Source organism: Callionymus lyra, chromosome 15 (genome assembly GCF_982586985.1).
Source record: "Callionymus lyra chromosome 15, fCalLyr1.hap1.1, whole genome shotgun sequence".
Classification (NCBI taxonomy): Eukaryota; Metazoa; Chordata; class Actinopteri; order Syngnathiformes; family Callionymidae; genus Callionymus; species Callionymus lyra.
In genome coordinates this window covers 3,150,751-3,178,240 of record NC_141832.1, presented here as the reverse complement: position 1 = coordinate 3,178,240, position 27,490 = coordinate 3,150,751, and the positions used below count along the sequence as shown (strand labels likewise).

Genomic DNA, 27,490 nt, shown 5'->3' with positions numbered 1-27,490 from the left:
AGTACTGGACAATACTACACATATATCCTTGTTACTACACTATCACAACACCAGAGTCAAGTACTGGACAATACTACACATATATCCTTGTTACTACACTATCATAACACCAGAGTCAAGTACTGGACAATACTACACATATATACTTGTTACTACACTATCACAACACCAGAGTCAAGTACTGGACAATACTACACATATATATATACTTGTTACTACACTATCACAACACCAGAGTCAAGTACTGGACAATACTACACATATATCCTTGTTACTACACTATCACAACACCAGAGTCAAGTACTGGACAATACTACACATATATATATACTTGTTACTACACTATCACAACACCAGAGTCAAGTACTGGACAATACTACACATATATCCTTGTTACTACACTATCACAACACCAGAGTCAAGTACTGGACAATACTACATATATATCCTTGTTACTACACTATCACAACACCAGAGTCAAGTACTGGACAATACTACACATATATACTTGTTACTACACTATCACAACACCAGCGTCAAGTACTGGACAATACTACACATATATACTTGTTACTACACTATCACAACACCAGAGTCAAGTACTGGACAATACTACATATATATCCTTGTTACTACAGTATCACTATGTATCGTGTTACAAAAAGACAAATATTATTGTCAGCCGGTCATAATGTTATGGCCTGCTGTCGCGCTATTGATAGTCCAAATGTTAAAAATGTCACCAAACATATGCATATATTAAATGATCACAATATAAAAACGGAGGGAAACGTTCAGGAACCGCTGCAGTCTAACCCGAGAGAACTTATAGATCTCCCACCGTCCTTGAAGGCAACATTCCCTGCATAGGCGCGCAAGGTCGCTCTGCGATCTGATTGGACGGCGGGCGTGTAGTGGGCGTGTCCGCCGGTGAGCGTGGAGACAATAGAGTGACGGTACCGAGACCCAGCATCCAGAACCCGACTGTGATCGCCCGGACCCGCCGACCCGAACCGAACAGAACCCCCACCGCGTCCGACACCGACGAGGTCTTTGAATGCAGCGCGTGTTGAAGGTAGAAGAGTTTGTGTTGTCACGTGAGGAGGCAGTGAGTCTTTGTGTGTTTGACAGGTTCATGTCAACCTTCAAATGATGCTTCAGAACCACAGCATTGACCGAAGAAACATTCAGATTTAATGCACATTAAATGACATTTGTCGTGGATTCATTGTGTTATTATTAATAACAATATAATAATAACAACGTGTATCTTATTCTTGTGTATTTACTATTGTTGTGTGTCTGCATTGTGTCATTGTGTCTATTATCAACACACAAATGAGACTGATTTCATCCCATCTTTCACATGTCAGATCTAATCAGTTTGATGTGGAGCTTCTGCTGCCGCACGTGTGGTGTGTACGCTTTGTTGCAGCAGTTGTGTAGTTCTTTGTGTTGTCAACACACTCTGTCCAAACATCAGCTGCAGACTCACATCATTGTTATTAAAATGCAATCGTCCCGGGAAAAATGAATCTGCGGAGATTATGAATCTGCCAGCTGTGGTCCACGACACACACACACACACACACACACACACACACACACACACACACACACACACACACACACACTGATGAGAGATCACACGACCGAGGCGGTGAGATTAAAGAAAGAGCGGATGTAGAAGCCACAAAGATCCAGTGTGTCTGAAGCTCCTTTGATGGGCCTGTGAGCGCCACTGTGGCCCCTCACCCCTTTTCTGGATGAGGACACACACACACACACACACACACACACACACACACACACACACACACACACACACACACACACACAGACACACAGACACACAGACACACACACACACACAGACACACACACACACACACAGACAGACAGACAGACAGACACACACACACACACAGACACACACACACACACACACACACACACACAGACACACACACACACATACACACAAACAGACACACACACACACTAGGAGCATCGGCATAATAAGTGGAAGCCTGTATGGCAGGTTTATACATTTTCGGTCCCAGAAGCGAGTGAGTCAACGATGTGCGCTGGACGTGTCGTACTCTTGATGATGTCATCAAGTGTTCTGGACCTGGTGCTGATTTTTGTGCGACTTCAATACGTAAATTGAAGACGAATATAGTCGAGAAGGGAAATCGTCCCAAATACAAACGAGCAACTTTTGAGATCGCCGATTAGAAATCTTGAAAGTAGCCATTAGCTCAACAACCCGAGACCTTTCTCCCAAACGTAAGCTAAGGAGGACAAGATTTAGAAAGAGTAGAGTTGTTCACCTAAAAGGTCTAAATTGGGCGCTGGGAGCAGGATTTGAACCTGTGTGGGAAGATCCCATTGGATTTCGAGTCCAATGCCTTAACCACTAGGCCATCACAGCATGTCCTGGGCTATCAGCTAGTTAGTCACAGAGGCTAACCGATCAAACAAGTTCCCTGTAAAGTAGCACTTACGCTAGACGGCAGCGCTCAGTTGGCCATGTTTCAACCTAGAAAGAGGACAATATGTTTGTCAGTTGCACAATAGTTTGGATAAGAAAAGCTGAGTCAGCTAAACCTTGTGCACAAATACTATCGCTGTGAGCAGGATTCGAACCTGCGCGGGAAGATCCCATTGGATTTCGAGTCCAACGCCTTAACCTCTCGGCCATCACAGCTGTGTCCTTTGAGTGTCAGCTAGTTAGTTGCAGATGGCTTAACCACTCAGTGCTCAGCATGATATTAGGACATTCAATTGGCTGGTTAGTCACAGAGGTGATGATACACAGTAACTTAAGTTTCCCTGAAAGCAGCACTTAAGCTATATGGCAGCCCTGAGTTGGCCCTGTCGGTAATGTTAGCACCCTAGAAAAAGGACAATAACTTTGTCAGTCCAGTTTGAACTTTGCCAAGAATGCTCAGTCAGCACAAAAGTTTAGATAAGTGAAGGTGAGTTAGCTAAACCTTGTGCACAAATGCTATCGCTGTGAGCAGGATTTGAACCTGCGCGGGAAGATCCCATTGGATTTCAAGTCCAACGCCTTAACCACTCGGCCATCACAGCAGTTTCTGCGCTCACCTTGTGGCAGTACTTTGTTCGTTGGTTGTACTCACGACTGCAATAAATGCACGTAATGTGGAGGTAGCTTTAACTTCCTGACCTCTGAGGAAATTAGGGTCTGCATGAACCTTTTCACAATCAGCTAAAATGGAAGACGCTGTGAGCAGGATTCGAACCTGCGCGGGAAGATCCCATTGGATTTCGAGTCCAACGCCTTAACCTCTCGGCCATCACAGCATGTTGTTAACTATTCAGTTGGCTAGTTAGTCACAGAGGCTAACCGATGAAACAAGTTCCCTTTAAAGTAGCACTTACGCTAGATGGCAGCCCTCAGTTGGCCATGTTCCAACCTAGAAAAGGGAACAATATGTTTATCAGTTGAGTTCAACTTTGGTTAGAAGCCTGGGTCAGAACAATCGGTTGGTTAAGTAAACCTGAGTTAGATAAACTTTGTACTTTGTGGTTAAGGCGTCAGACTCGAAATCCAAAGAGATCTTCCTGCGCATTTTCAAATCCTGCTGGAGTTAAAGTTGAACTTATGCTAAATGGCAGGCCGGATTTGGCAAAGTTGGTAAAGTTAGCAACCTAGAAAGAGGACAATAACTTAAGTTGAATTCAAACTTTTGCAAGAACGCTTGGGTCAGCACAATAGTTTGGATAAGTAAAGCTGAGTTAGCTAGCCCTTGTGCGCAAATGCTATCGCTGTGAGCAGGATTTGAACCTGCGATTGGATTTCGAGTCCAACACCTTAACCTCTCGGCCATCACAGCTGTGTCCATGGAGTGTCAGCTAGTTAGTCACAGATGGCTTAACCACTCGGTGCTCAGCATGACATTAGGACATTCAATTGGCTGGTTAGTCACAGAGGTGATGAAACACAGTAACTTAAGTTTCCCTGAAAGCAGCACTTAAGCTATATGGCAGCCCATGTCGGTAACGTTAGCACCCTAGAAAGAGGACAATAACTTTGTCAGTCCAGGTTGAACTTTGCCAAGAATGCTCAGTCAGCACAAAAGTTTAGATAAGTGAAGCTGAGTTAGCTAAACCTTGTGCACAAATGCTATCGCTGTGAGCAGGATTTGAACCTGCGCGGCAAGATCCCATTGGATTTCAAGTCCAACACCTTAACCACTCGGCCATCACAGCAGTTTCTGCACTCACCTTGTGGCAGTACTTTGTTCGTTGGTTGTATTCACGACTGCAATAAATGCACGTAATGTGGAGGTAGATATAACTTTTTGACCTGTGAGGAAATTAGGGTCTGCATGAACCTTTTCACAATCAGCTAAAATGGAAGACGCTGTGAGCAGGATTCGAACCTGCGCGGGAAGATCCCATTGGATTTCGAGTCCAACGCCTTAACCTCTCGGCCATCACAGCATGTTGTTAGCTATTCAGTTGGCTAGTTAGTCACAGAGGCTAACCGATGAAACAAGTTCCCTTTAAAGTAGCACTTATCTTAGATGGCAGCCCTCAGTTGGCCATGTTTCAACCTAGAAAAGGGAACAATATGTTTATCAGTTGAGTTCAACTTTGGTTAGAAGCCTGGGTCAGAACAATCGGTTGGTTAAGTAAACCTGAGTTAGATAAACTTTGTACTTTGTGGTTAAGGCGTCAGACTCGAAATCCAAAGAGATCTTCCTGCGCATTTTCAAATCCTGCTGGAGTTAAAGTTGAACTTATGCTAAATGGCAGGCCTGATTTGGCAAAGTTGGTAAAGTTAGCAACCTAGAAAGAGGACAATAACTTAAGTTGAATTCAAACTTTTGCAAAAATGCTTGGGTCAGCACAATAGTTTGGATAAGTAAAGCTGAGTTAGCTAGCCCTTGTGCGCAAATGCTATCGCTGTGAGCAGGATTTGAACCTGCGCGGGTTAAGATCCCATTGGATTTCGAGTCCAACGCCTTAACCACTCAGCCATCACAGCTGTGTCTCTCCACCTTGTGGCAGTACTTTGATCGCAGGTTGCGACTGCAATACATGCACATAATGTGGAGGTAGATAAAACTTACCCTAGAGGAAATTAGGGTCTGCATGAACCTTTTCACAACCATTATTCACGATAAGCTAAAAAGGAAGACGCTGTGAGCAGGGTTCGAACCTGCGCGGGAAGATCCCATTGGATTTCGAGTCCAACGCCTTAACCTCTCGGCCATCACAGCTGTGTCCTTGGAGTGTCAGCTAGTTAGTCACAGATGGCTTAACCACTCGGTGCTCAGCATGACGTTAGGACATTCAATTGGCTGGTTAGTCACAGAGGTGATGATACACAGTAACTTAAGTTTCCCTGAAAGCAGCACTTAAGCTATATGGCAGCCCTGAGTTGGCCATGTCGGTAACGTTAGCACCCTAGAAAAAGGACAATAACTTTGTCAGTCCAGTTTGAACTTTGCCAAGAATGCTCAGTCAGCACAAAAGTTTAGATAAGTGAAGCTGAGTTAGCTAAACCTTGTGCACAAATGCTATCGCTGTGAGCAGGATTTGAACCTGCGCGGGAAGATCCCATTGGATTTCAAGTCCAACGCCTTAACCACTCGGCCATCACAGCAGTTTCTGCGCTCACCTTGTGGCAGTACTTTGTTCGTTGGTTGTACTCACGACTGCAATAAATGCACGTAATGTGGAGGTATATATAACTTCTTGACCTCTGAGGAAATTAGGGTCTGCATGAACCTTTTCACAATCAGCTAAAATGGGAGACGCTGTGAGCAGGATTCGAACCTGCGCGGGAAGATCCCATTGGATTTCGAGTCCAACGCCTTAACCTCTCGGCCATCACAGCATGTTGTTAGCTATTCAGTTGGCTAGTTAGTCGCAGAGGCTAACCGATGAAACAAGTTCCCTTTAAAGTAGCACTTACGCTAGATGGCAGCCCTCAGTTGGCCATGTTTCAACCTAGAAAAGGGAACAATATGTTTATCAGTTGAGTTCAACTTTGGTTAGAAGCCTGGGTCAGAACAATCGGTTGGTTAAGTAAACCTGAGTTAGATAAACTTTGTACTTTGTGGTTAAGGCGTCAGACTCGAAATCCAAAGAGATCTTCCTGCGCATTTTCAAATCCTGCTGGAGTTAAAGTTGAACTTATGCTAAATGGCAGACCGGATTTGGCAAAGTTGGTAAAGTTAGCAACCTAGAAAGTGGACAATAACTTAAGTTGAATTCAAACTTTTGCAAGAATGCTTGGGTCAGCACAATAGTTTGGATAAGTAAAGCTGAGTTAGCTAGCCCTTGTGCACAAATGCTATCGCTGTGAGCAGGATTTGAACCTGCGCGGGAAGATCCCATTGGATTTCCTCTCGGCCATCACAGCTGTGTCCATGGAGTGTCAGCTAGTTAGTCACAGATGGCTTAACCACTCGGTGCTCAGCATGACATTCGGACATTCAATTGGCTGGTTAGTCACAGAGGTGATGAAACACAGGATTTTAAGTTTCCCTGAAAGCAGCACTTAAGCTATATGGCAGCCCATGTCGGTAACGTTAGCACCCTAGAAAGAGGACAATAACTTTGTCAGTCCAGTTTGAACTTTGCCAAGAATGCTCGGTCAGCACAAAAGTTTGGATAAGTGAAGCTGAGTTAGCAAAACCTTGTGCACAAATGCTATCGCTGTGAGCAGGATTTGAACCTGCGCGGGAAGATCCCAATGGATTTCAAGTCCAACGCCTTAACCACTCGGCCATCACAGCTGTTTCTGTGCTCACCTTGTTGCAGTACTTTGTTCGTTGGTTGTACTCACGACTGCAATAAATGCACGTAATGTGGAGTTAGCTTTAACTTCCTGACCTGTGAGGAAATTAGGGTCTGCATGAACCTTTTCACAATCAGCTAAAATGGAAGACGCTGTGAGCAGGATTCGAACCTGCGCGGGAAGATCCCATTGGATTTCGAGTCCAACGCCTTAACCTCTCGGCCATCACAGCATGTTGTTAACTATTCAGTTGACTAGTTAGTCACAGAGGCTAACCGATGAAACAAGTTCCCTTTAAAGTAGCACTTATCTTAGATGGCAGCCCTCAGTTGGCCATGTTTCAACCTAGAAAAAGGAACAATATGTTTATCAGTTGAGTTCAACTTTGGTTAGAAGCCTGGGTCAGAACAATCGGTTGGTTAAGTAAACCTGAGTTGGATAAACGTTGTACTTTGTGGTTAAGGCGTCAGACTCGAAATCCAAAGAGATCTTCCTGCGCATTTTCAAATCCTGCTGGAGTTAAAGTAGAACTTATGCTAAATGGCAGGCATGATTCAGCAAAGTTGGTAAAGTTAGCAACCTAGAAAGAGGACAATAACTTAAGTTGAATTCAAACTTTTGCAAGAATGCTTGGGTCAGCACAATAGTTTGGATAAGTAAAGCTGAGTTAGCTATCCCTTGTGCTCAAATGCTATCGCTGTGAGCAGGATTTGAACCTGCGCGGGAAGATCCCATTGGATTTCAAGTCCAACGCCTTAACCACTCGGCCATTACAGCTGTGTCTCTCCACCTTGTGGCAGTACTTTGATCGCAGGTTGCGACTGCAATACATGCACATAATGTGGAGGTAGATAAAACTTACCCTAGAGGAAATTAGGGTCTGCATGAACCTTTTCACAACCATTATTCACGATAAGCTAAAAAGGAAGACGCTGTGAGCAGGGTTCGAACCTGCGCGGGAAGATCCCATTGGATTTCGAGTCCAACGCCTTAACCTCTCGGCCATCACAGCTGTGTCCTTGGAGTGTCAGCTAGTTAGTCGCAGGTGGCTTAACCACTCGGTGCTCAGCATAATGTTAGGACATTCAATTGGCTGGTTAGTCACAGAGGTGATGAAACACAGTAACTTAAGTTTCCCTTAAAGCAGCACTTAAGCTATATGGCAGCCCTGAGTTGGCCATGTCGGTAACGTTAGCACCCTAGAAAAAGGACAATAACTTTGTCAGTCCAGTTTGAACTTTGCCAAGAATGCTCAGTCAGCACAAAAGTTTGGATAAGTGAAGGTGAGTTAGCTAAACCTTGTGCACAAATGCTATCGCTGTGAGCAGGATTTGAACCTGCGCGGGAAGATCCCATTGGATTTCAAGTCCAACGCCTTAACCACTCGGCCATCATAGCAGTTTCTGCACTCACCTTGTGGCAGTGCTTTGTTCGTTGGTTGTACTCACGACTGCAATAAATGCACGTAATGTGGAGGTAGATATAACTTCTTGACCTCTGAGGAAATTAGGGTCTGCATGAACCTTTTCACAATCATCTAAAATGAAAGACGCTGTGAGCAGGATTCAAACCTGCGCGGGAAGATCCCATTGGATTTCGAGTCCAACGCCTTAACCTCTCGGCCATCACAGCATGTTGTTAACTATTCAGTTGGCTAGTCAGTCACAGAGGCTAACCGATGAAACAAGTTCCCTTTAAAGTAGCACTTACGCTAGATGGCAGCCCTCAGTTGGCCATGTTTCAACCTAGAAAAGGGAACAATATGTTTATCAGTTGAGTTCAACTTTGGTTAGAAGCCTGGGTCAGAACAATCGGTTGGTTAAGTAAACCTGAGTTAGATAAACTTTGTACTTTGTGTTTAAGGCGTCGAACTCGAAATCCAAAGAGATCTTCCTGCGCATTTTCAAATCCTGCTGGAGTTAAAGTTGAACTTATGCTAAATGGCAGGCCTGATTTGGCAAAGTTGGTAAAGTTAGCAAGCTAGAAAGAGGACAATAACTTAAGTTGAATTCAAAATTTTGCAAGAATGGTTGGGTCAGCACAATAGTTTGGATAAGTAAAGCTGAGTTAGCCCTTGTGCGCAAATGCTATCGCTGTGAGCAGGATTTGAACCTGCGCGGGAAGATCTCATTGGATTTCAAGTCCAACGCCTTAACCTCTCGGCCATCACAGCTGTGTCCATGGAGTGTCAGCTAGTTAGTCGCAGATGGCTTAACCACTCGGTGCTCAGCATGACATTAGGACATTCAATTGGCTGGTTAGTCACAGAGGTGATGAAACACAGTAACTTAAGTTTCCCTTAAAGCAGCACTTAAGCTATATGGCAGCCCTGAGTTGGCCATGTTGGTAACGTTAGCACCCTAGAAAAAGGACAATAACTTTGTCAGTCCAGTTTGAACTTTGCCAAGAATGCTCAGTCAGCACAAACGTTTGGATAAGTGAAGCTGAGTTAGCTAAACCTTGTGCACAAATGCTATCGCTGTGAGCAGGATTTGAACCTGCGCGGGAAGATCCCATTGGATTTCAAGTCCAACGCCTTAACCACTCGGCCATCATAGCAGTTTCTGCTCTCACCTTGTGGCAGTACTTTGTTCGTTGGTTGTACTCACGACTGCAATAAATGCACGTAATGTGGAGGTAGATATAACTTCTTGACCTCTGAGGAAATTAGGGTCTGCATGAACCTTTTCACAATCAGCTAAAATGAAAGACGCTGTGAGCAGGATTCGAACCTGCGCGGGAAGATCCCATTGGATTTCGAGTCCAACGCCTTAACCTCTCGGCCATCACAGCATGTTGTTAACTATTCAGTTGGCTAGTTAGTCACAGAGGCTAACCGATGAAACAAGTTCCCTTTAAAGTAGCACTTACGCTAGATGGCAGCCCTCAGTTGGCCATGTTTCAACCTAGAAAAGGGAACAATATGTTTATCAGTTGAGTTCAACTTTGGTTAGAAGCCTGGGTCAGAAGAATCGGTTGGTTAAGTAAACCTAAATTAGATAACCTTTGTACTTTGTGGTTAAGGCGTCAGACTCGAAATCCAAAGAGCTCTTCCTGCGCATTTTCAAATCCTGCTGGAGTTAAAGTAGAACTTATGCTAAATGGCAGGCCTGATTTGGCAAAGTTGGTAAAGTTAGCAAACTAGAAAGAGGACAATAACTTAAGTTGAATTCAAACTTTTGCAAGAATGCTAGGTCAGCACAATAGTTTGGATAAGTGAAGGTGATTTAGCTAAACGTTGTGCACAAATACTATCGCTGTGAGCAGTATTTGAACCTGCGCGGGAAGAGCCCATTGGATTTCGAATCGAACGCCTTAACCTCTCAGCCATCACTGCTGTGTCCTTGGAGTGTCAGCTAGTTAGTGACAGAACGCTTAACCACTCGGTTCTCAGCATGACGTTAGGTCATTGAATTGGCTGGTTAGTCACAGAGTTGATGAAACACAGTAACTTAATTTTCCCTTAAAGCAGCACTGGTTAAGTAAACCTGAGTTAGATATACTTTGTGGTTAAAGCGTAAGACTCGAAATCCAAAGAGATCTTCCTGCGCATTTTTAAATCCTGCTGGAGTTAAAGTAGAACTTATGCTAAATGGCAGGCCTGATTTGGCAAAGTTGGTAAAGTTAGCAACCTAGAAAGAGGACAAAAAATTAAGTTGAATTCAAACTTTTGCAAGAATGCTTGGGTCAGTACAATAGTTTGGATAAGTAAAGCTGAGTTAGCTAGCCCTTGTGCGCAAATGCTATCGCTGTGAGCAGGATTTGAACCTGCGATTGGATTTCGAGTCCAACACCTTAACCTCTCGGCCATCACAGCTGTGTCCATGGAGTGTCAGCTAGTTAGTCACAGATGGCTTAACCACTCGGTGCTCAGCATGACATTAGGACATTCAATTGGCTGGTTAGTCACAGAGGTGATGAAACACAGTAACTTAAGTTTCCCTGAAAGCAGCACTTAAGCTATATGGCAGCCCATGTCGGTAACGTTAGCACCCTAGAAAGAGGACAATAACTTTGTCAGTCCAGGTTGAACTTTGCCAAGAATGCTCAGTCAGCACAAAAGTTTAGATAAGTGAAGCTGAGTTAGCAAAACCTTGTGCACAAATGCTATCGCTGTGAGCAGGATTTGAACCTGCGCGGGAAGATCCCAATGGATTTCAAGTCCAACGCCTTAACCACTCGGCCATCACAGCTGTTTCTGTGCTCACCTTGTTGCAGTACTTTGTTCGTTGGTTGTACTCACGACTGCAATAAATGCACGTAATGTGGAGTTAGCTTTAACTTCCTGACCTGTGAGGAAATTAGGGTCTGCATGAACCTTTTCACAATCAGCTAAAATGGAAGACGCTGTGAGCAGGATTCGAACCTGCGCGGGAAGATCCCATTGGATTTCGAGTCCAACGCCTTAACCTCTCGGCCATCACAGCATGTTGTTAACTATTCAGTTGACTAGTTAGTCACAGAGGCTAACCGATGAAACAAGTTCCCTTTAAAGTAGCACTTATCTTAGATGGCAGCCCTCAGTTGGCCATGTTTCAACCTAGAAAAAGGAACAATATGTTTATCAGTTGAGTTCAACTTTGGTTAGAAGCCTGGGTCAGAACAATCGGTTGGTTAAGTAAACCTGAGTTGGATAAACGTTGTACTTTGTGGTTAAGGCGTCAGACTCGAAATCCAAAGAGATCTTCCTGCGCATTTTCAAATCCTGCTGGAGTTAAAGTAGAACTTATGCTAAATGGCAGGCATGATTCAGCAAAGTTGGTAAAGTTAGCAACCTAGAAAGAGGACAATAACTTAAGTTGAATTCAAACTTTTGCAAGAATGCTTGGGTCAGCACAATAGTTTGGATAAGTAAAGCTGAGTTAGCTATCCCTTGTGCTCAAATGCTATCGCTGTGAGCAGGATTTGAACCTGCGCGGGAAGATCCCATTGGATTTCAAGTCCAACGCCTTAACCACTCGGCCATTACAGCTGTGTCTCTCCACCTTGTGGCAGTACTTTGATCGCAGGTTGCGACTGCAATACATGCACATAATGTGGAGGTAGATAAAACTTACCCTAGAGGAAATTAGGGTCTGCATGAACCTTTTCACAACCATTATTCACGATAAGCTAAAAAGGAAGACGCTGTGAGCAGGGTTCGAACCTGCGCGGGAAGATCCCATTGGATTTCGAGTCCAACGCCTTAACCTCTCGGCCATCACAGCTGTGTCCTTGGAGTGTCAGCTAGTTAGTCGCAGGTGGCTTAACCACTCGGTGCTCAGCATAATGTTAGGACATTCAATTGGCTGGTTAGTCACAGAGGTGATGAAACACAGTAACTTAAGTTTCCCTTAAAGCAGCACTTAAGCTATATGGCAGCCCTGAGTTGGCCATGTCGGTAACGTTAGCACCCTAGAAAAAGGACAATAACTTTGTCAGTCCAGTTTGAACTTTGCCAAGAATGCTCAGTCAGCACAAAAGTTTGGATAAGTGAAGGTGAGTTAGCTAAACCTTGTGCACAAATGCTATCGCTGTGAGCAGGATTTGAACCTGCGCGGGAAGATCCCATTGGATTTCAAGTCCAACGCCTTAACCACTCGGCCATCATAGCAGTTTCTGCACTCACCTTGTGGCAGTGCTTTGTTCGTTGGTTGTACTCACGACTGCAATAAATGCACGTAATGTGGAGGTAGATATAACTTCTTGACCTCTGAGGAAATTAGGGTCTGCATGAACCTTTTCACAATCAGCTAAAATGAAAGACGCTGTGAGCAGGATTCAAACCTGCGCGGGAAGATCCCATTGGATTTCGAGTCCAACGCCTTAACCTCTCGGCCATCACAGCATGTTGTTAACTATTCAGTTGGCTAGTCAGTCACAGAGGCTAACCGATGAAACAAGTTCCCTTTAAAGTAGCACTTACGCTAGATGGCAGCCCTCAGTTGGCCATGTTTCAACCTAGAAAAGGGAACAATATGTTTATCAGTTGAGTTCAACTTTGGTTAGAAGCCTGGGTCAGAACAATCGGTTGGTTAAGTAAACCTGAGTTAGATAAACTTTGTACTTTGTGGTTAAGGCGTCGAACTCGAAATCCAAAGAGATCTTCCTGCGCATTTTCAAATCCTGCTGGAGTTAAAGTTGAACTTATGCTAAATGGCAGGCCTGATTTGGCAAAGTTGGTAAAGTTAGCAACCTAGAAAGAGGACAATAACTTAAGTTGAATTCAAACTTTTGCAAGAATGCTAGGTCAGCACAATAGTTTGGATAAGTGAAGGTGATTTAGCTAAACGTTGTGCACAAATACTATCGCTGTGAGCAGGATTTGAACCTGCGCGGGAAGAGCCCATTGGATTTCGAATCCAACGCCTTAACCTCTCAGCCATCACTGCTGTGTCCTTGGAGTGTCAGCTAGTTAGTGACAGAACGCTTAACCACTCGGTTCTCAGCATGACGTTAGGTCATTGAATTGGCTGGTTAGTCACAGAGTTGATGAAACACAGTAACTTAATTTTCCCTTAAAGCAGCACTGGTTAAGTAAACCTGAGTTAGATATACTTTGTGGTTAAAGCGTAAGACTCGAAATCCAAAGAGATCTTCCTGCGCATTTTTAAATCCTGCTGGAGTTAAAGTAGAACTTATGCTAAATGGCAGGCCTGATTTGGCAAAGTTGGTAAAGTTAGCAACCTAGAAAGAGGACAAAAAATTAAGTTGAATTCAAACTTTTGCAAGAATGCTTGGGTCAGTACAATAGTTTGGATAAGTAAAGCTGAGTTAGCTAGCCCTTGGGCGCAAATGCTATCGCTGTGAGCAGGATTTGAACCTGCGCGGGAAGATCCCATTGGATTTCAAGTCCAACGCCTTAACCACTCGGCCATCACAGCTGTGTCTTCCCACCTTGTGGCAGTAATTTGATCGCAGGTTGCGACTGCAATACATGCACATAATGTGGAGGTAGATACAACTTACCCTTGAGGAAATTAGGGTCTGCATGAACCTTTTCACAACCATTATTTATGATTAGCTAAAAAGGAAAACGCTGTGAGCAGGGTTCGAACCTGCGCGGGAAGATCCCATTGGATTTCAAGTCCAACACCTTAACCACTCGGTCATCACAGCTGTTTCTGCGCTCACCTTGTGGCAGTGCTTTGTTCGTTGGTTGTACTCACGACTGCAATAAATGCACGTAATGTGGAGGTAGATAAAACTTCCTGACCTGTGAGGAAATTAGGGTCTGCATGAACCTTTTCACAACCATTATTCACGATAAGCTAAAAAGGAAGACGCTGTGAGCAGGGTTCGAACCTGCGCGGGAAGATCCCATTGGATTTCGAGTCCAACGCCTTAACCTCTCGGCCATCACAGCATGTTGTTAGCTATTCAGTTGGCTAGTCAGTCACAGAGGCTAACCGATGAAACAAGTTCCCTTTAAAGTAGCACTTACGCTAGATGGCAGCCCTCAGTTGGCCATGTTTCAACCTAGAAAAGGGAACAATATGTTTATCAGTTGAGTTCAACTTTGGTTAGAAGCCTGGGTCAGAACAATCGGTTGGTTAAGTAAACCTGAGTTAGATAAACTTTGTACTTTGTGGTTAAGGCGTCGAACTCGAAATCCAAAGAGATCTTCCTGCGCATTTTCAAATCCTGCTGGAGTTAAAGTTGAACTTATGCTAAATGGCAGGCCTGATTTGGCAAAGTTGGTAAAGTTAGCAAGCTAGAAAGAGGACAATAACTTAAGTTGAATTCAAAATTTTGCAAGAATGGTTGGGTCAGCACAATAGTTTGGATAAGTAAAGCTGAGTTAGCCCTTGTGCGCAAATGCTATCGCTGTGAGCAGGATTTGAACCTGCGCGGGAAGATCCCATTAGATTTCAAGTCCAACGCCTTAACCTCTCGGCCATCACAGCTGTGTTCATGGAGTGTCAGCTAGTTAGTCGCAGATGGCTTAACCACTCGGTGCTCAGCATGACATTAGGACATTCAATTGGCTGGTTAGTCACAGAGGTGATGAAACACAGTAACTTAAGTTTCCCTTAAAGCAGCACTTAAGCTATATGGCAGCCCTGAGTTGGCCATGTTGGTAACGTTAGCACCCTAGAAAAAGGACAATAACTTTGTCAGTCCAGTTTGAACTTTGCCAAGAATGCTCAGTCAGCACAAACGTTTGGATAAGTGAAGCTGAGTTAGCTAAACCTTGTGCACAAATGCTATCGCTGTGAGCAGGATTTGAACCTGCGCGGGAAGATCCCATTGGATTTCAAGTCCAACGCCTTAACCACTCGGCCATCATAGCAGTTTCTGCTCTCACCTTGTGGCAGTACTTTGTTCGTTGGTTGTACTCACGACTGCAATAAATGCACGTAATGTGGAGGTAGATATAACTTCTTGACCTCTGAGGAAATTAGGGTCTGCATGAACCTTTTCACAATCAGCTAAAATGAAAGACGCTGTGAGCAGGATTCGAACCTGCGCGGGAAGATCCCATTGGATTTCGAGTCCAACGCCTTAACCTCTCGGCCATCACAGCATGTTGTTAACTATTCAGTTGGCTAGTTAGTCACAGAGGCTAACCGATGAAACAAGTTCCCTTTAAAGTAGCACTTACGCTAGATGGCAGCCCTCAGTTGGCCATGTTTCAACCTAGAAAAGGGAACAATATGTTTATCAGTTGAGTTCAACTTTGGTTAGAAGCCTGGGTCAGAAGAATCGGTTGGTTAAGTAAACCTGAATTAGATAACCTTTGTACTTTGTGGTTAAGGCGTCAGACTCGAAATCCAAAGAGCTCTTCCTGCGCATTTTCAAATCCTGCTGGAGCTAAAGTAGAACTTATGCTAAATGGCAGGCCTGATTTGGCAAAGTTGGTAAAGTTAGCAACCTAGAAAGAGGACAATAACTTAAGTTGAATTCAAACTTTTGCAAGAATGCTAGGTCAGCACAATAGTTTGGATAAGTGAAGGTGATTTAGCTAAACGTTGTGCACAAATACTATCGCTGTGAGCAGGATTTGAACCTGCGCGGGAAGAGCCCATTGGATTTCGAATCCAACGCCTTAACCTCTCAGCCATCACTGCTGTGTCCTTGGAGTGTCAGCTAGTTAGTGACAGAACGCTTAACCACTCGGTTCTCAGCATGACGTTAGGTCATTGAATTGGCTGGTTAGTCACAGAGTTGATGAAACACAGTAACTTAATTTTCCCTTAAAGCAGCACTGGTTAAGTAAACCTGAGTTAGATATACTTTGTGGTTAAAGCGTAAGACTCGAAATCCAAAGAGATCTTCCTGCGCATTTTTAAATCCTGCTGGAGTTAAAGTAGAACTTATGCTAAATGGCAGGCCTGATTTGGCAAAGTTGGTAAAGTTAGCAACCTAGAAAGAGGACAAAAAATTAAGTTGAATTCAAACTTTTGCAAGAATGCTTGGGTCAGTACAATAGTTTGGATAAGTAAAGCTGAGTTAGCTAGCCCTTGGGCACAAATGCTATCGCTGTGAGCAGGATTTGAACCTGCGCAGGAAGATCCCATTGGATTTCAAGTCCAACGCCTTAACCACTCGGCCATCACAGCTGTGTCTTCCCACCTTGTGGCAGTAATTTGATCGCAGGTTGCGACTGCAATACATGCACGTAATGTGGAGGTAGATACAACTTACCCTTGAGGAAATTAGGGTCTGCATGAACCTTTTCACAACCATTATTTATGATTAGCTAAAAAGGAAAACGCTGTGAGCAGGGTTCGAACCTGCGCGGGAAGATCCCATTGGATTTCAAGTCCAACGCCTTAACCACTCGGCCATCACAGCTGTTGCTGCGCCTACTTTGTGGCAGTACTTTGTTCGTTGGTTGTACTCACGACTGCAATAAATGCACGTAATGTGGAGGTAGATATAACTTCCTGACCTGTGAGGAAATTAGGGTCTGCATGAACCTTTTCACAACCATTATTCACGATAAGCTAAAAAGGAAGACGCTGTGAGCAGGGTTCGAACCTGCGCGGGAAGATCCCATTGGATTTCGAGTCCAACGCCTTAACCTCTCGGCCATCACAGCTGTGTCCTTGGAGTGTCAGCTAGTTAGTCGCAGATGGCTTAACCACTCGGTGCTCAGCATAATGTTAGGACATTCAATTGGCTGGTTAGTCACAGAGGTGATGAAACACAGTAACTTAAGTTTCCCTTAAAGCAGCACTTAAGCTATATGGCAGCCCATGTCGGTAACGTTAGCACCCTAGAAAGAGGACAATAACTTTGTCAGTCCAGTTTGAACTTTGCCAAGAATGCTCGGTCAGCACAAAAGTTTGGATAAGTGAAGCTGAGTTAGCAAAACCTTGTGCACAAATGCTATCGCTGTGAGCAGGATTTGAACCTGCGCGGGAAGATCCCAATGGATTTCAAGTCCAACGCCTTAACCACTCGGCCATCACAGCTGTTTCTGTGCTCACCTTGTGGCAGTACTTTGATCGAAGGTTGCGACTGCAATACATGCACATAATGTGGAGGTAGATACAACTTACCCTTGAGGAAATTAGGGTCTGCATGAACCTTTTCACAACCATTATTCACGATAAGCTAAAAAGGAAGACGCTGTGAGCAGGGATCGAACCTGCGCGGGAAGATCCCATTGATTTCGAGTACAACGCCTTAACCTCTCGGCCATCACAGCTGTGTCCTTGGAGTGTCAGCTAGTTAGTCGCAGATGTGCTCTGTCAGCACAAAAGTTTGGATAAGTGAAGCTGAGTTAGCTAAACCTTGTGCACAAATGCTATCGCTGTGAGCAGGATTCGAACTTGCGCGGGAAGATCACATTGGATTTCAAGTCCAACGCCTTAACCACTCGGCCATCACAGCTGTGTCTCTCCACCTTGTGGTAGTACTTTGAATGCAGGTTGCGACTGCAATACATGCACGTAATGTGGAGGTAGATACAACTTACCCTTGAGGAAATTAGGGTCTGCATGAACCTTTTCACAACCATTATTCACGATAAGCTAAAACGGAAGACGCTGTGAGCAGGGTTCGAACCTGCGCGGGAAGATCCCATTGGATTTCGAGTCCAACGCCTTAACCTCTCGGCCATCACAGCTGTGTCCTGGGAGTGTCAGCTAGTTAGTCGCAGATGGCTTAACCACTCGGTGCTCAGCATGACGTTAGGACATTCAATTGGCTGGTTAGTCACAGAGGTGATGAAACACAGTAACTTAAGTTTACCTGAAAGCAGCACTTAAGCTATATGGCAGCCATGTCGGTAACGCTAGCACCCTAGAAAGAGGACAATAACTTTGTCAGTCCAGTTTGAACTTTGCCAAGAATGCTCGGTCAGCACAAAAGTTTGGATAAGTGAAGGTGAGTTAGCTAAACCTTGTGCACAAATGCTATCGCTGTGAGCAGGATTTGAACCTGCGCGGGAAGATCCCATTGGATTTCAAGTCCAACGCCTTAACCACTCGGCCATCACAGCAGTTTCTGCGCTTACCTTGTGGCAGTACTTTGTTCGTTGGTTGTACTCACGACTGCAATAAATGCACGTAATGTGGAGGTAGCTATAACTTTTTGACCTCTAAGGAAATTAGGGTCTGCATGAACCTTTTCACAATCAGCTAAAATGGAAGACGCTGTGAGCAGGATTCGAACCTGCGCGGGAAGATCCCATTGGATTTCGAGTCCAACGCCTTAACCTCTCGGCCATCACAGCATGTTGTTAGCTATTCAGTTGGCTAGTTAGTCACAGAGGCTAACCGATGAAACACGTTCCCTTTAAAGTAGCACTTACGCTAGATGGCAGACCTCAGTTGGCCATGTTCCAACCTAGAAAAGGGAACAATATGTTTATCAGTTGAGTTCAACTTTGGTTAGAAGCCTGGGTCAGAACAATCGGTTGGTTAAGTAAACCTGAGTTAGATAAACTTTGTACTTTGTGGTTAAGGCGTCAGACTCGAAATCCAAAGAGATCTTCCTGCGCATTTTCAAATCCTGCTGGAGTTAAAGTTGAACTTATGCTAAATGGCAGGCCTGATTTGGCAAAGTTGGTAAAGTTAGCAACCTAGAAAGAGGACAATAACTTAAGTTGAATTCAAACTTTTGCAAGAATAGTTTGGATAAGTAAAGCTGAGTTAGCTAGCCCTTGTGCGCAAATGCTATCGCTGTGAGCAGGATTTGAACCTGTCCATGGAGTGTCAGCTAGTTAGTCGCAGATGGCTTAACCACTCGGTGCTCAGCATGACATTAGGACATTCAATTGGCTGGTTAGTCACAGAAGTGATGAAACACAGTAACTTAAGTTTCCCTGAAAGCAGCACTTAAGCTATATGGCAGCCCATGTCGGTAACGTTAGCACCCTAGAAAGAGGACAATAACTTTGTCAGTCCAGTTTGAACTTTGCCAAGAATGCTCAGTCAGCACAAAAGTTTAGATAAGTGAAGCTGAGTTAGCTAAACCTTGTGCACAAATGCTATCGCTGTGAGCAGGATTTGAACCTGCGCGGGAAGATCCCATTGGATTTCAAGTCCAACGCCTAAACCACTCGGCCATCACAGCAGTTTCTGCACTCACCTTGTGGCATTACTTTGTTCGTTGGTTGTACTCACGACTGAAATAAATGCACGTAATGTGGAGGTAGATATAACTTCCTGACCTGTGAGGAAATTAGGGTCTGCATGAACCTTTTCACAACCATTATTCACGATAAGCTAAAAAGGAAGACGCTGTGAGCAGGGTTCGAACCTGCGCGGGAAGATCCCATTGGATTTCGAGTCCAACGCCTTAACCTCTCGGCCATCACAGCTGTGTCCTTGGAGTGTCAGCTAGTTAGTCGCAGATGGCTTAACCACTCGGTGCTCAGCATGACGTTAGGACATTCAATTGGCTGGTTAGTCACAGAGGTGATGAAACACAGTAACTTAAGTTTCCCTTAAAGCAGCACTTAAGCTATATGGCAGCCCATGTCGGTATCGTTAGCACCCTAGAAAGAGGACAATAACTTTGTCAGTCCAGTTTGAACTTTGCCAAGAATGCTCGGTCAGCACAAAAGTTTGGATAAGTGAAGCTGAGTTAGCAAAACCTTGTGCACAAATGCTATCGCTGTGAGCAGGATTTGAACCTGCGCGGGAAGATCCCATTGGATTTCAAGTCCAACGCCTAAACCACTCGGCCATCACAGCAGTTTCTGCACTCACCTTGTGGCATTACTTTGTTCGTTGGTTGTACTCACGACTGAAATAAATGCACGTAATGTGGAGGTAGATATAACTTCCTGACCTGTGAGGAAATTAGGGTCTGCATGAACCTTTTCACAACCATTATTCACGATAAGCTAAAAAGGAAGACGCTGTGAGCAGGGTTCGAACCTGCGCGGGAAGATCCCATTGGATTTCGAGTCCAACGCCTTAACCTCTCGGCCATCACAGCTGTGTCCTTGGAGTGTCAGCTAGTTAGTCGCAGATGGCTTAACCACTCGGTGCTCAGCATGACGTTAGGACATTCAATTGGCTGGTTAGTCACAGAGGTGATGAAACACAGTAACTTAAGTTTCCCTTAAAGCAGCACTTAAGCTATATGGCAGCCCATGTCGGTATCGTTAGCACCCTAGAAAGAGGACAATAACTTTGTCAGTCCAGTTTGAACTTTGCCAAGAATGCTCGGTCAGCACAAAAGTTTGGATAAGTGAAGCTGAGTTAGCAAAACCTTGTGCACAAATGCTATCGCTGTGAGCAGGATTTGAACCTGCGCGGGAAGATCCCAATGGATTTCAAGTCCAACGCCTTAACCACTCGGCCATGACAGCTGTTTCCGTGCTCACCTTGTTGCAGTACTTTGTTCGTTGGTTGTACTCACGACTGCAATAAATGCACGTAATGTGGAGGTAGCTTTAACTTCCTGACCTGTGAGGAAATTAGGGTCTGCATGAACCTTTTCACAATCAGCTAAAATGGAAGACGCTGTGAGCAGGATTCGAACCTGCGCGGGAAGATCCCATTGGAATTCGAGTCCAACGCCTTAACCTCTCCGCCATCACAGCATGTTGTTAGCTATTCAGTTGGCTAGTTAGTCACAGAGGCTAACCGATGAAACAAGTTCCCTTTAAAGTAGCACTTACGCTAGATGGCAGCCCTCAGTTGGCCATGTTCCAACCTAGAAAAGGGAACAATATGTTTATCAGTTGAGTTCAACTTTGGTTAGAAGCCTGGGTCAGAACAATCGGTTGGTTAAGTAAACCTGAGTTAGATAAACTTTGTACTTTGTGGTTAAGGCGTCAGACTCGAAATCCTGCGCATTTTCAAATCCTACTGGAGTTAAAGTTGAACTTATGCTAAATGGCAGGCCTGATTTGGCAAAGTTGGTAAAGTTAGCAAGCTAGAAAGAGGACAATAACTTAAGTTGAATTCAAACTTTTGCAAGAATGCTTGGGTCAGCACTATAGTTTGGATAAGTAAAGCTGAGTTAGCCCTTGTGCGCAAATGCTATCGCTGTGAGCAGGATTTGAACCTGCGCGGGAAGATCCCATTGGATTTCGAGTCCAACGCCTTAACCTCTCGGCCATCACAGCTGTGTCCATGTAGTGTCAGCTAGTTAGTCGCAGATGGCTTAACCACTCGGTGCTCAGCATGACATTAGGACATTCAATTGGCTGGTTAGTCACAGAGGTGATGAAACACAGTAACTTAAGTTTCCCTGAAAGCAGCACTTAAGCTATATGGCAGCCCTGAGTTGGCCATGTCGGTAACGTTAGCACTCTAGAAAGAGGATAATAACTTTGTCAGTCCAGTTTGAACTTTGCCAAGAATGCTCAGTTAGCACAAAAGTTTGGATAAGTGAAGGTGAGTTAGCTAAACCTTGCGCGCAAATGCTATCGCTGTGAGCAGGATTTGAACCTGCGCGGGAAGATCCCATTGGATTTCAAGTCCAACGCCTTAACCACTCGGCCATCACAGCTGTGTCTCTCCACCTTGTGGCAGTACTTTGATCGCAGGTTGCGACTGCAATACATGCACATAATGTGGAGGTAGATAAAACTTACCCTACAGGAAATTAGGGTCTGCATGAACCTTTTCACAACCATTATTCACGATAAGCTAAAAAGGAAGACGCTGTGAGCAGGGTTCGAACCTGCGCGGGAAGATCCCATTGGATTTCGAGTCCAACGCCTTAACCTCTCGGCCATCACAGCTGTGTCCTTGGAGTGTCAGCTAGTTAGTCGCAGATGGCTTAACCACTCGGTTCTCAGCATGACGTTAGGTCATTGAATTGGCTGGTTAGTCACAGAGGTGATGAAACACAGTAACTTAATTTTCCCTTAAAGCAGCACTGGTTAAGTAAACCTGAGTTAGATATACTTTGTGGTTAAGGCGTAAGACTCGAAATCCAAAGAGATCTTCCTGCGCATTTTTAAATCCTGCTGGAGTTAAAGTAGAACTTATGCTAAATGGCAGGCATGATTTGGCAAAGTTGGTAAAGTTAGCAACCTAGAAAGAGGACAAAAAATTAAGTTGAATTGAAACTTTTGCAAGAATGCTTGGGTCAGTACAATAGTTTGGATAAGTAAAGCTGAGTTAGCTAGCCCTTGGGTGCAAATGCTATCGCTGTGAGCAGGATTTGAACCTGCGCGGGAAGATCCCATTGGATTTCAAGTCCAACGCCTTAACCACTCGGCCATCACAGCTGTGTCTTCCCACCTTGTGGCAGTAATGTGATCGCAGGTTGCGACTGCAATACATGCACATAATGTGGAGGTAGATACAACTTACCCTTGAGGAAATTAGGGTCTGCATGAACCTTTTCACAACCATTATTCACGATAAGCTAAAAAGGAAGACGCTGTGAGCAGGGTTCGAACCTGCGCGGGAAGATCCCATTGGATTTCGAGTCCAACGCCTTAACCTCTCGGCCATCACAGCTGTGTCCATGGAGTGTCAGCTAGTTAGTCGCAGATGGCTTAACCACTCGGTTCTCAGCATAATGTTAGGACATTCAATTGGCTGGTTAGTCACAGAGGTGATGAAACACAGTAACTTAAGTTTCCCTTAAAGCAGCACTTAAGCTATATGGCAGCCCATGTCGGTAACGTTAGCACCCTAGAAAGAGGACAATAACTTTGTCAGTCCAGTTTGAACTTTGCCAAGAATGCTCGATCAGCACAAAAGTTTGGATAAGTGAAGCTGAGTTAGCAAAACCTTGTGCACAAATGCTATCGCTGTGAGCAGGATTTGAACCTGCGCGGGAAGATCCCAATGGATTTCAAGTCCAACGCCTTAACCACTTGGCATCACAGCTGTTTCTGTGCTCACCTTGTTGCAGTACTTTGTTCGTTGGTTGTACTCACGACTGCAATAAATGCACGTAATGTGGAGGTAGCTTTAACTTCCTGACCTGTGAGGAAATTAGGGTCTGCATGAACCTTTTCACAATCAGCTAAAATGGAAGACGCTGTGAGCAGGATTCGAACCTGCGCGGGAAGATCCCATTGGATTTCGAGTCCAACGCCTTAACCTCTCGGCCATCACAGCATGTTGTTAACTATTCAGTTGACTAGTTAGTCACAGAGGCTAACCGATGAACCAAGTTCCCTTTAAAGTAGCACTTATCTTAGATGGCAGCCCTCAGTTGGCCATGTTTCAACCTAGAAAAGGGAACAATATGTTTATCAGTTGAGTTCAACTTTGGTTAGAAGCCTGGGTCAGAACAATCGGTTGGTTAAGTAAACCTGAGTTGGATAAACGTTGTACTTTGTGGTTAAGGCGTCAGACTCGAAATCCAAAGAGATCTTCCTGCGCATTTTCAAATCCTACCGGAGTTAAAGTTGAACTTATGCTAAATGGCAGGCCTGATTTGGCAAAGTTGGTAAAGTTAGCAAGCTAGAAAGAGGACAATAACTTAAGTTGAATTCAAACTTTTGCAAGAATGCTTGGGTCAGCACAATAGTTTGGATAAGTAAAGCTGAGTTAGCCCTTGTGCGCAAATGCTATCGCTGTGAGCAGGATTTGAACCTGCGCGGGAAGATCCCATTGGATTTCGAGTCCAACGCCTTAACCTCTCGGCCATCACAGCTGTGTCCATGTAGTGTCAGCTAGTTAGTCGCAGATGGCTTAACCACTCGGTGCTCAGCATGACATTAGGACATTCAATTGGCTGGTTAGTCACAGAGGTGATGAAACACAGTAACTTAAGTTTCCCTGAAAGCAGCACTTAAGCTATATGGCAGCCCTGAGTTGGCCATGTCGGTAACGTTAGCACCCTAGAAAGAGGATAATAACTTTGTCAGTCCAGTTTGAACTTTGCCAAGAATGCTCAGTTAGCACAAAAGTTTGGATAAGTGAAGGTGAGTTAGCTAAACCTTGTGCGCAAATGCTATCGCTGTGAGCAGGATTTAAACCTTCGCGGGAAGATCCCATTGGATTTCAAGTCCAACGCCTTAACCACTCGGCCATCACAGCTGTGTCTCTCCACCTTGTGGCAGTACTTTGATCGCAGGTTGCGACTGTAATACATGCACATAATGTGGAGGTAGATAAAACTTACCCTAGAGGAAATTAGGGTCTGCATGAACCTTTTCACAACCATTATTCATGATAAGCTAAAAAGGAAGACGCTGTGAGCAGGGTTCGAACCTGCGCGGGAAGATCCCATTGGATTTCAAGTCCAACGCCTTAACCTCTCGGCCATCACAGCTGTGTCCTTGGAGTGTCAGCTAGTTAGTCGCAGATGGCTTAACCACTCGGTGCTCAGCATGACTTTAGGACATTCAATTGGCTGGTTAGTCACAGAGGTGATGAAACACAGTAACTTAAATTTCCCTGAAAGCAGCACTTAAGCTATATGGCAGCCATGTCGGTAACGTTAGCACCCTAGAAAGAGGACAATAACTTTGTCAGTCCAGTTTGAACTTTGCCAAGAATGCTCTGTCAGCATGGAAGATTGGATTTCGAGTCCAACGCCTTAACCTCTCGGCCATCACAGCATGATGTGAGGACATTCAATTGGCTAGCTAGTCACAGAGGCTAACTGATGATGTAACAAAATAAGTTCCCTTTACAGTTGTATTTTGATGGAACTCTTTTGATCGGTTGAACTGCCGACTACAACTTATTCTGTTGAAGATTTAGCAAGAAGCCTAGTTCAGAATATGAGGATGTTCAAGAAGCCTGACTCTCTAAACTGGTCAAATGTGCCAAAATAATGTTACTGTGAGCAGAATTTGAACCTGCGCAGGAACATACCATTGGATCTCAAGAACAATACCTTAACCCCTCATTGGTCTTCCTTGTATAGTTCACATGACATCCATCTTAAGCTAGAAACCCCCAAAAGAAGTAAGCTGGTTATAATGTTGTGGCTGATCCATGTATGCATATTGGCAAATGTTATCTCCTCCTTGTTAGTTTGTCATCCTGGTGAGAGAAGTCTCTTCATCGTCTCTTCGGACAGAGATATTCTAAGCTAGCTACAACTATTGGCCAGAGAAAGTTTCTCACACTAAACTTCAAACACTGCCTATGAAAGGAAAGTGGCTGAACTTCCTGCTCCTCCCTTCCAGGAACCTCCGTCTCCAGACCCGCCTTTGGCCTCCGGCCTGCCCCGCTGCAACAATGACGTCTGCACCTCACGGCTCCAGGGCCTCCGTGGACATCCTGGAGGAGCTCCAGCTGATCGCAGCACAGAACCTGGAAAGGCTGGACGTCAGCAAGTACTACGAGGTCGTCCGTGAGCTGGGGAAAGGGACGTACGGCAAGGTGGACCTGGTGGTGCACAAGATCAGAGGTAGTTTGTCTTTCTGAACAAAGAGGTACCATTAACTCGTGGGCATGACAAAGGTCATTTGTGGCCCTGGTGAAAACATCATCTAGCTCTATCCTGCTCTTGTATGACCCCTCATTAAGCTGTGAATGGATTGTGGTCTAAATGATATACACCTGTTGTTGCGTCTCTCAGGCACACAGATGGCGCTAAAGTTCCTCAGAAAGAAGACAACCAAACTGAGGAGCTTTCTGCGAGAGTACAGCATTTCACTCTACCTGTCACCGTGTCCCTTCATTATCAACATGTTCGGGATCGCCTTTGAGACCGACGACTTCTACATCTTTGCTCAGGAGTTCGCGCTGGCCGGCGACCTGTTCGACATCATCCCTCCACAGGTGAGTCAACGTTCTGCCTCCATGTTTGTTGCCACAGGATACCTAGATAGTAGTTGGGTACTTAGGTAGGTAGGTGGATAAGTAGGGAGGTAGTTTAAGTAGGCTTGGTATGTAGGTAGGTTAGTTAGGTAAGTAGGTAGATATGTAGGTAGAGAAAAAAATACCAACCAAACTACCTACCTACTATGTAGTTTGGTTGGTATTTTTTTTTCCCTCTGGGAAATTAGGAAATCGATTCACCTACATCTCTCTTGTCCTGGTCAGATTGGTCTCCAGGAATCTGTGGCGAAGCGCTGCGTCCACCAGGTGGCGATTGCTCTGGACTACCTGCACTGTAAGAAGCTGGTCCACCGGGACATTAAGCCTGAGAACATCCTCATCTTTGACAAGGAGTGTCACAAAGTCAAGTTGTCGGATTTCGGAATGACGCGACGTGCGGGTTCGCCTGTGAAACGCGTGAGCGGGACAATCCCGTACACGGCGCCGGAGCTGTGCGACACGTCAAGGCAGGAGGGCTTCAGCGTGGAGTACAGCACCGACGTTTGGGCCTTCGGCGTGCTGCTCTTTTGCATGCTGACCGGAAACTTCCCCTGGGAGAAGGCCATGCCTAACGACTCCTTCTACGAGGAGTTTGTTCGTTGGCAGCGTCGGCGGACCAGCACCGTGCCGTCGCAGTGGCGCCGCTTTACCGACGAAGCCATGCGCATGTTCCGTCGACTGCTATCCGTGGAGCAGGAGCGCCGTTGCTCCGTCAAAGAGGTCTTCAGCTACTTCAACCACGGCTGGATGCGGGACACCAACAATGGCAGAAACGGTGGCGGCGAGTCAGTGAGCTCCGTGCAGGCTCTGGAAATCAGCTCCTCATCATCGGACGAGAACGTCCTAGCGGACAGACTGAAACAGCAGACTCTGTCGCCCCCTGGTGCTGGGGCGGTGAACACGCATTTCTCCTCCATGTCCACAAACAGCTCGCCGTCGTCCACCAGCAGCTATGAGCGCGTGAACAGGGAGAACAACAACAGAGGGCGACTGCTGGTGACCACGCCCATCGAAATATGTGTGTGACATCACAGTAATGGGTCGGAGGTCACACGATTGCCCTAAAGTGGGCGCAGAAATGAGGAGCAGAGGCGCCAACGGTGTTGAGAAGCTACAGAAATAGCTTATAGATCCGACGTTCCTGATGACGAGAGTCTCTGAGGGAAACCAGTCCGGCTGCTCCACGTACAGACTGTTGTTGTTTTTACTTTGATATTTATTGCTGTCACAGGAAGTGATGACGACTGTTGTTATTTTACCTCAGAGCACAAGCTTGAACAACTACCCTGACTTTAGTCCTGGTTCACGGGTTATGAGATTGTGTTGATCCAGATGTGTTATTGGATGTGTGTGTACTTTTTGTGTCGTGCAGATCATGTTGTGTGTCTATTGATGTGTTGGTTTTTTTTCCAGTTTGTGTGCACATAAGTTCAAAACACAAGCATTAAAGTTTAAAGTGGCTGTTAATTTATTCTGTTGTGTTTGCATGAATTAATCCTGACGTTGTGATCACTTGTTTAATAAACTTCTGAAGAAGACAAGTTTGTATAAGTGTGTTTTTTAAATATCTGTT

At 45.0% G+C, this 27,490-nt stretch overlaps 1 protein-coding gene and 60 non-coding genes across 61 annotated transcripts; 1 reads left to right on the top strand and 60 right to left on the bottom strand.

Annotated features, from left to right (window-relative positions):
- Positions 1-993: 993 nt before the first annotated feature.
- On the top strand, positions 994-27,411 carry LOC148064440 (serine/threonine-protein kinase SBK1-like). Its single transcript, XM_087809230.1, has 4 exons — positions 994-1,075; positions 25,281-25,504; positions 25,676-25,878; positions 26,143-27,411. The coding sequence occupies exons 2-4, from the start codon at positions 25,333-25,335 to the stop codon at positions 26,941-26,943; spliced, it is 1,176 nt and encodes a 391-aa protein (XP_087665356.1). The 5' UTR covers positions 994-1,075; positions 25,281-25,332; the 3' UTR covers positions 26,944-27,411.
- Positions 2,353-2,434, bottom strand: trnas-cga (transfer RNA serine (anticodon CGA)). The gene has a single exon. It is a non-coding gene; the product is annotated as a tRNA-Ser (tRNA).
- On the bottom strand, positions 2,629-2,710 carry trnas-cga (transfer RNA serine (anticodon CGA)). The gene has a single exon. It is a non-coding gene; the product is annotated as a tRNA-Ser (tRNA).
- On the bottom strand, positions 3,015-3,096 carry trnas-uga (transfer RNA serine (anticodon UGA)). The gene has a single exon. It is a non-coding gene; the product is annotated as a tRNA-Ser (tRNA).
- Positions 3,249-3,330, bottom strand: trnas-cga (transfer RNA serine (anticodon CGA)). Its single transcript has one exon. It is a non-coding gene; the product is annotated as a tRNA-Ser (tRNA).
- trnas-cga (transfer RNA serine (anticodon CGA)) lies at positions 3,794-3,863 on the bottom strand. The gene has a single exon. It is a non-coding gene; the product is annotated as a tRNA-Ser (tRNA).
- On the bottom strand, positions 4,158-4,239 carry trnas-uga (transfer RNA serine (anticodon UGA)). Its single transcript has one exon. It is a non-coding gene; the product is annotated as a tRNA-Ser (tRNA).
- On the bottom strand, positions 4,392-4,473 carry trnas-cga (transfer RNA serine (anticodon CGA)). Its single transcript has one exon. It is a non-coding gene; the product is annotated as a tRNA-Ser (tRNA).
- Positions 4,937-5,020, bottom strand: trnas-cga (transfer RNA serine (anticodon CGA)). Its single transcript has one exon. It is a non-coding gene; the product is annotated as a tRNA-Ser (tRNA).
- trnas-cga (transfer RNA serine (anticodon CGA)) lies at positions 5,174-5,255 on the bottom strand. Its single transcript has one exon. It is a non-coding gene; the product is annotated as a tRNA-Ser (tRNA).
- Positions 5,560-5,641, bottom strand: trnas-uga (transfer RNA serine (anticodon UGA)). The gene has a single exon. It is a non-coding gene; the product is annotated as a tRNA-Ser (tRNA).
- On the bottom strand, positions 5,794-5,875 carry trnas-cga (transfer RNA serine (anticodon CGA)). The gene has a single exon. It is a non-coding gene; the product is annotated as a tRNA-Ser (tRNA).
- On the bottom strand, positions 6,698-6,779 carry trnas-uga (transfer RNA serine (anticodon UGA)). The gene has a single exon. It is a non-coding gene; the product is annotated as a tRNA-Ser (tRNA).
- Positions 6,932-7,013, bottom strand: trnas-cga (transfer RNA serine (anticodon CGA)). Its single transcript has one exon. It is a non-coding gene; the product is annotated as a tRNA-Ser (tRNA).
- trnas-uga (transfer RNA serine (anticodon UGA)) lies at positions 7,477-7,558 on the bottom strand. The gene has a single exon. It is a non-coding gene; the product is annotated as a tRNA-Ser (tRNA).
- trnas-cga (transfer RNA serine (anticodon CGA)) lies at positions 7,712-7,793 on the bottom strand. The gene has a single exon. It is a non-coding gene; the product is annotated as a tRNA-Ser (tRNA).
- trnas-uga (transfer RNA serine (anticodon UGA)) lies at positions 8,098-8,179 on the bottom strand. The gene has a single exon. It is a non-coding gene; the product is annotated as a tRNA-Ser (tRNA).
- On the bottom strand, positions 8,332-8,413 carry trnas-cga (transfer RNA serine (anticodon CGA)). Its single transcript has one exon. It is a non-coding gene; the product is annotated as a tRNA-Ser (tRNA).
- Positions 8,873-8,954, bottom strand: trnas-uga (transfer RNA serine (anticodon UGA)). The gene has a single exon. It is a non-coding gene; the product is annotated as a tRNA-Ser (tRNA).
- On the bottom strand, positions 9,259-9,340 carry trnas-uga (transfer RNA serine (anticodon UGA)). Its single transcript has one exon. It is a non-coding gene; the product is annotated as a tRNA-Ser (tRNA).
- Positions 9,493-9,574, bottom strand: trnas-cga (transfer RNA serine (anticodon CGA)). The gene has a single exon. It is a non-coding gene; the product is annotated as a tRNA-Ser (tRNA).
- On the bottom strand, positions 10,529-10,598 carry trnas-cga (transfer RNA serine (anticodon CGA)). Its single transcript has one exon. It is a non-coding gene; the product is annotated as a tRNA-Ser (tRNA).
- trnas-uga (transfer RNA serine (anticodon UGA)) lies at positions 10,893-10,974 on the bottom strand. Its single transcript has one exon. It is a non-coding gene; the product is annotated as a tRNA-Ser (tRNA).
- On the bottom strand, positions 11,127-11,208 carry trnas-cga (transfer RNA serine (anticodon CGA)). Its single transcript has one exon. It is a non-coding gene; the product is annotated as a tRNA-Ser (tRNA).
- On the bottom strand, positions 11,672-11,753 carry trnas-uga (transfer RNA serine (anticodon UGA)). The gene has a single exon. It is a non-coding gene; the product is annotated as a tRNA-Ser (tRNA).
- Positions 11,907-11,988, bottom strand: trnas-cga (transfer RNA serine (anticodon CGA)). The gene has a single exon. It is a non-coding gene; the product is annotated as a tRNA-Ser (tRNA).
- trnas-uga (transfer RNA serine (anticodon UGA)) lies at positions 12,293-12,374 on the bottom strand. The gene has a single exon. It is a non-coding gene; the product is annotated as a tRNA-Ser (tRNA).
- Positions 12,527-12,608, bottom strand: trnas-cga (transfer RNA serine (anticodon CGA)). The gene has a single exon. It is a non-coding gene; the product is annotated as a tRNA-Ser (tRNA).
- On the bottom strand, positions 13,071-13,152 carry trnas-cga (transfer RNA serine (anticodon CGA)). The gene has a single exon. It is a non-coding gene; the product is annotated as a tRNA-Ser (tRNA).
- trnas-uga (transfer RNA serine (anticodon UGA)) lies at positions 13,563-13,644 on the bottom strand. Its single transcript has one exon. It is a non-coding gene; the product is annotated as a tRNA-Ser (tRNA).
- On the bottom strand, positions 13,798-13,879 carry trnas-uga (transfer RNA serine (anticodon UGA)). Its single transcript has one exon. It is a non-coding gene; the product is annotated as a tRNA-Ser (tRNA).
- trnas-cga (transfer RNA serine (anticodon CGA)) lies at positions 14,045-14,126 on the bottom strand. The gene has a single exon. It is a non-coding gene; the product is annotated as a tRNA-Ser (tRNA).
- Positions 14,586-14,667, bottom strand: trnas-uga (transfer RNA serine (anticodon UGA)). The gene has a single exon. It is a non-coding gene; the product is annotated as a tRNA-Ser (tRNA).
- On the bottom strand, positions 14,972-15,053 carry trnas-uga (transfer RNA serine (anticodon UGA)). The gene has a single exon. It is a non-coding gene; the product is annotated as a tRNA-Ser (tRNA).
- On the bottom strand, positions 15,206-15,287 carry trnas-cga (transfer RNA serine (anticodon CGA)). The gene has a single exon. It is a non-coding gene; the product is annotated as a tRNA-Ser (tRNA).
- Positions 15,750-15,831, bottom strand: trnas-cga (transfer RNA serine (anticodon CGA)). Its single transcript has one exon. It is a non-coding gene; the product is annotated as a tRNA-Ser (tRNA).
- On the bottom strand, positions 16,242-16,323 carry trnas-uga (transfer RNA serine (anticodon UGA)). Its single transcript has one exon. It is a non-coding gene; the product is annotated as a tRNA-Ser (tRNA).
- trnas-uga (transfer RNA serine (anticodon UGA)) lies at positions 16,477-16,558 on the bottom strand. The gene has a single exon. It is a non-coding gene; the product is annotated as a tRNA-Ser (tRNA).
- trnas-cga (transfer RNA serine (anticodon CGA)) lies at positions 16,724-16,805 on the bottom strand. The gene has a single exon. It is a non-coding gene; the product is annotated as a tRNA-Ser (tRNA).
- Positions 17,100-17,181, bottom strand: trnas-uga (transfer RNA serine (anticodon UGA)). Its single transcript has one exon. It is a non-coding gene; the product is annotated as a tRNA-Ser (tRNA).
- trnas-cga (transfer RNA serine (anticodon CGA)) lies at positions 17,337-17,417 on the bottom strand. The gene has a single exon. It is a non-coding gene; the product is annotated as a tRNA-Ser (tRNA).
- trnas-uga (transfer RNA serine (anticodon UGA)) lies at positions 17,521-17,602 on the bottom strand. Its single transcript has one exon. It is a non-coding gene; the product is annotated as a tRNA-Ser (tRNA).
- On the bottom strand, positions 17,756-17,837 carry trnas-cga (transfer RNA serine (anticodon CGA)). The gene has a single exon. It is a non-coding gene; the product is annotated as a tRNA-Ser (tRNA).
- Positions 18,131-18,212, bottom strand: trnas-uga (transfer RNA serine (anticodon UGA)). Its single transcript has one exon. It is a non-coding gene; the product is annotated as a tRNA-Ser (tRNA).
- On the bottom strand, positions 18,365-18,446 carry trnas-cga (transfer RNA serine (anticodon CGA)). The gene has a single exon. It is a non-coding gene; the product is annotated as a tRNA-Ser (tRNA).
- Positions 19,207-19,288, bottom strand: trnas-uga (transfer RNA serine (anticodon UGA)). Its single transcript has one exon. It is a non-coding gene; the product is annotated as a tRNA-Ser (tRNA).
- On the bottom strand, positions 19,454-19,535 carry trnas-cga (transfer RNA serine (anticodon CGA)). The gene has a single exon. It is a non-coding gene; the product is annotated as a tRNA-Ser (tRNA).
- Positions 19,830-19,911, bottom strand: trnas-uga (transfer RNA serine (anticodon UGA)). The gene has a single exon. It is a non-coding gene; the product is annotated as a tRNA-Ser (tRNA).
- Positions 20,077-20,158, bottom strand: trnas-cga (transfer RNA serine (anticodon CGA)). Its single transcript has one exon. It is a non-coding gene; the product is annotated as a tRNA-Ser (tRNA).
- On the bottom strand, positions 20,453-20,534 carry trnas-uga (transfer RNA serine (anticodon UGA)). The gene has a single exon. It is a non-coding gene; the product is annotated as a tRNA-Ser (tRNA).
- trnas-cga (transfer RNA serine (anticodon CGA)) lies at positions 20,687-20,768 on the bottom strand. The gene has a single exon. It is a non-coding gene; the product is annotated as a tRNA-Ser (tRNA).
- Positions 21,215-21,296, bottom strand: trnas-cga (transfer RNA serine (anticodon CGA)). Its single transcript has one exon. It is a non-coding gene; the product is annotated as a tRNA-Ser (tRNA).
- On the bottom strand, positions 21,601-21,682 carry trnas-uga (transfer RNA serine (anticodon UGA)). The gene has a single exon. It is a non-coding gene; the product is annotated as a tRNA-Ser (tRNA).
- On the bottom strand, positions 21,836-21,917 carry trnas-cga (transfer RNA serine (anticodon CGA)). The gene has a single exon. It is a non-coding gene; the product is annotated as a tRNA-Ser (tRNA).
- On the bottom strand, positions 22,328-22,409 carry trnas-uga (transfer RNA serine (anticodon UGA)). The gene has a single exon. It is a non-coding gene; the product is annotated as a tRNA-Ser (tRNA).
- On the bottom strand, positions 22,563-22,644 carry trnas-cga (transfer RNA serine (anticodon CGA)). Its single transcript has one exon. It is a non-coding gene; the product is annotated as a tRNA-Ser (tRNA).
- Positions 22,939-23,019, bottom strand: trnas-uga (transfer RNA serine (anticodon UGA)). Its single transcript has one exon. It is a non-coding gene; the product is annotated as a tRNA-Ser (tRNA).
- trnas-cga (transfer RNA serine (anticodon CGA)) lies at positions 23,172-23,253 on the bottom strand. Its single transcript has one exon. It is a non-coding gene; the product is annotated as a tRNA-Ser (tRNA).
- trnas-cga (transfer RNA serine (anticodon CGA)) lies at positions 23,713-23,794 on the bottom strand. The gene has a single exon. It is a non-coding gene; the product is annotated as a tRNA-Ser (tRNA).
- On the bottom strand, positions 24,099-24,180 carry trnas-uga (transfer RNA serine (anticodon UGA)). Its single transcript has one exon. It is a non-coding gene; the product is annotated as a tRNA-Ser (tRNA).
- trnas-uga (transfer RNA serine (anticodon UGA)) lies at positions 24,334-24,415 on the bottom strand. The gene has a single exon. It is a non-coding gene; the product is annotated as a tRNA-Ser (tRNA).
- Positions 27,412-27,490: the final 79 nt, after the last annotated feature.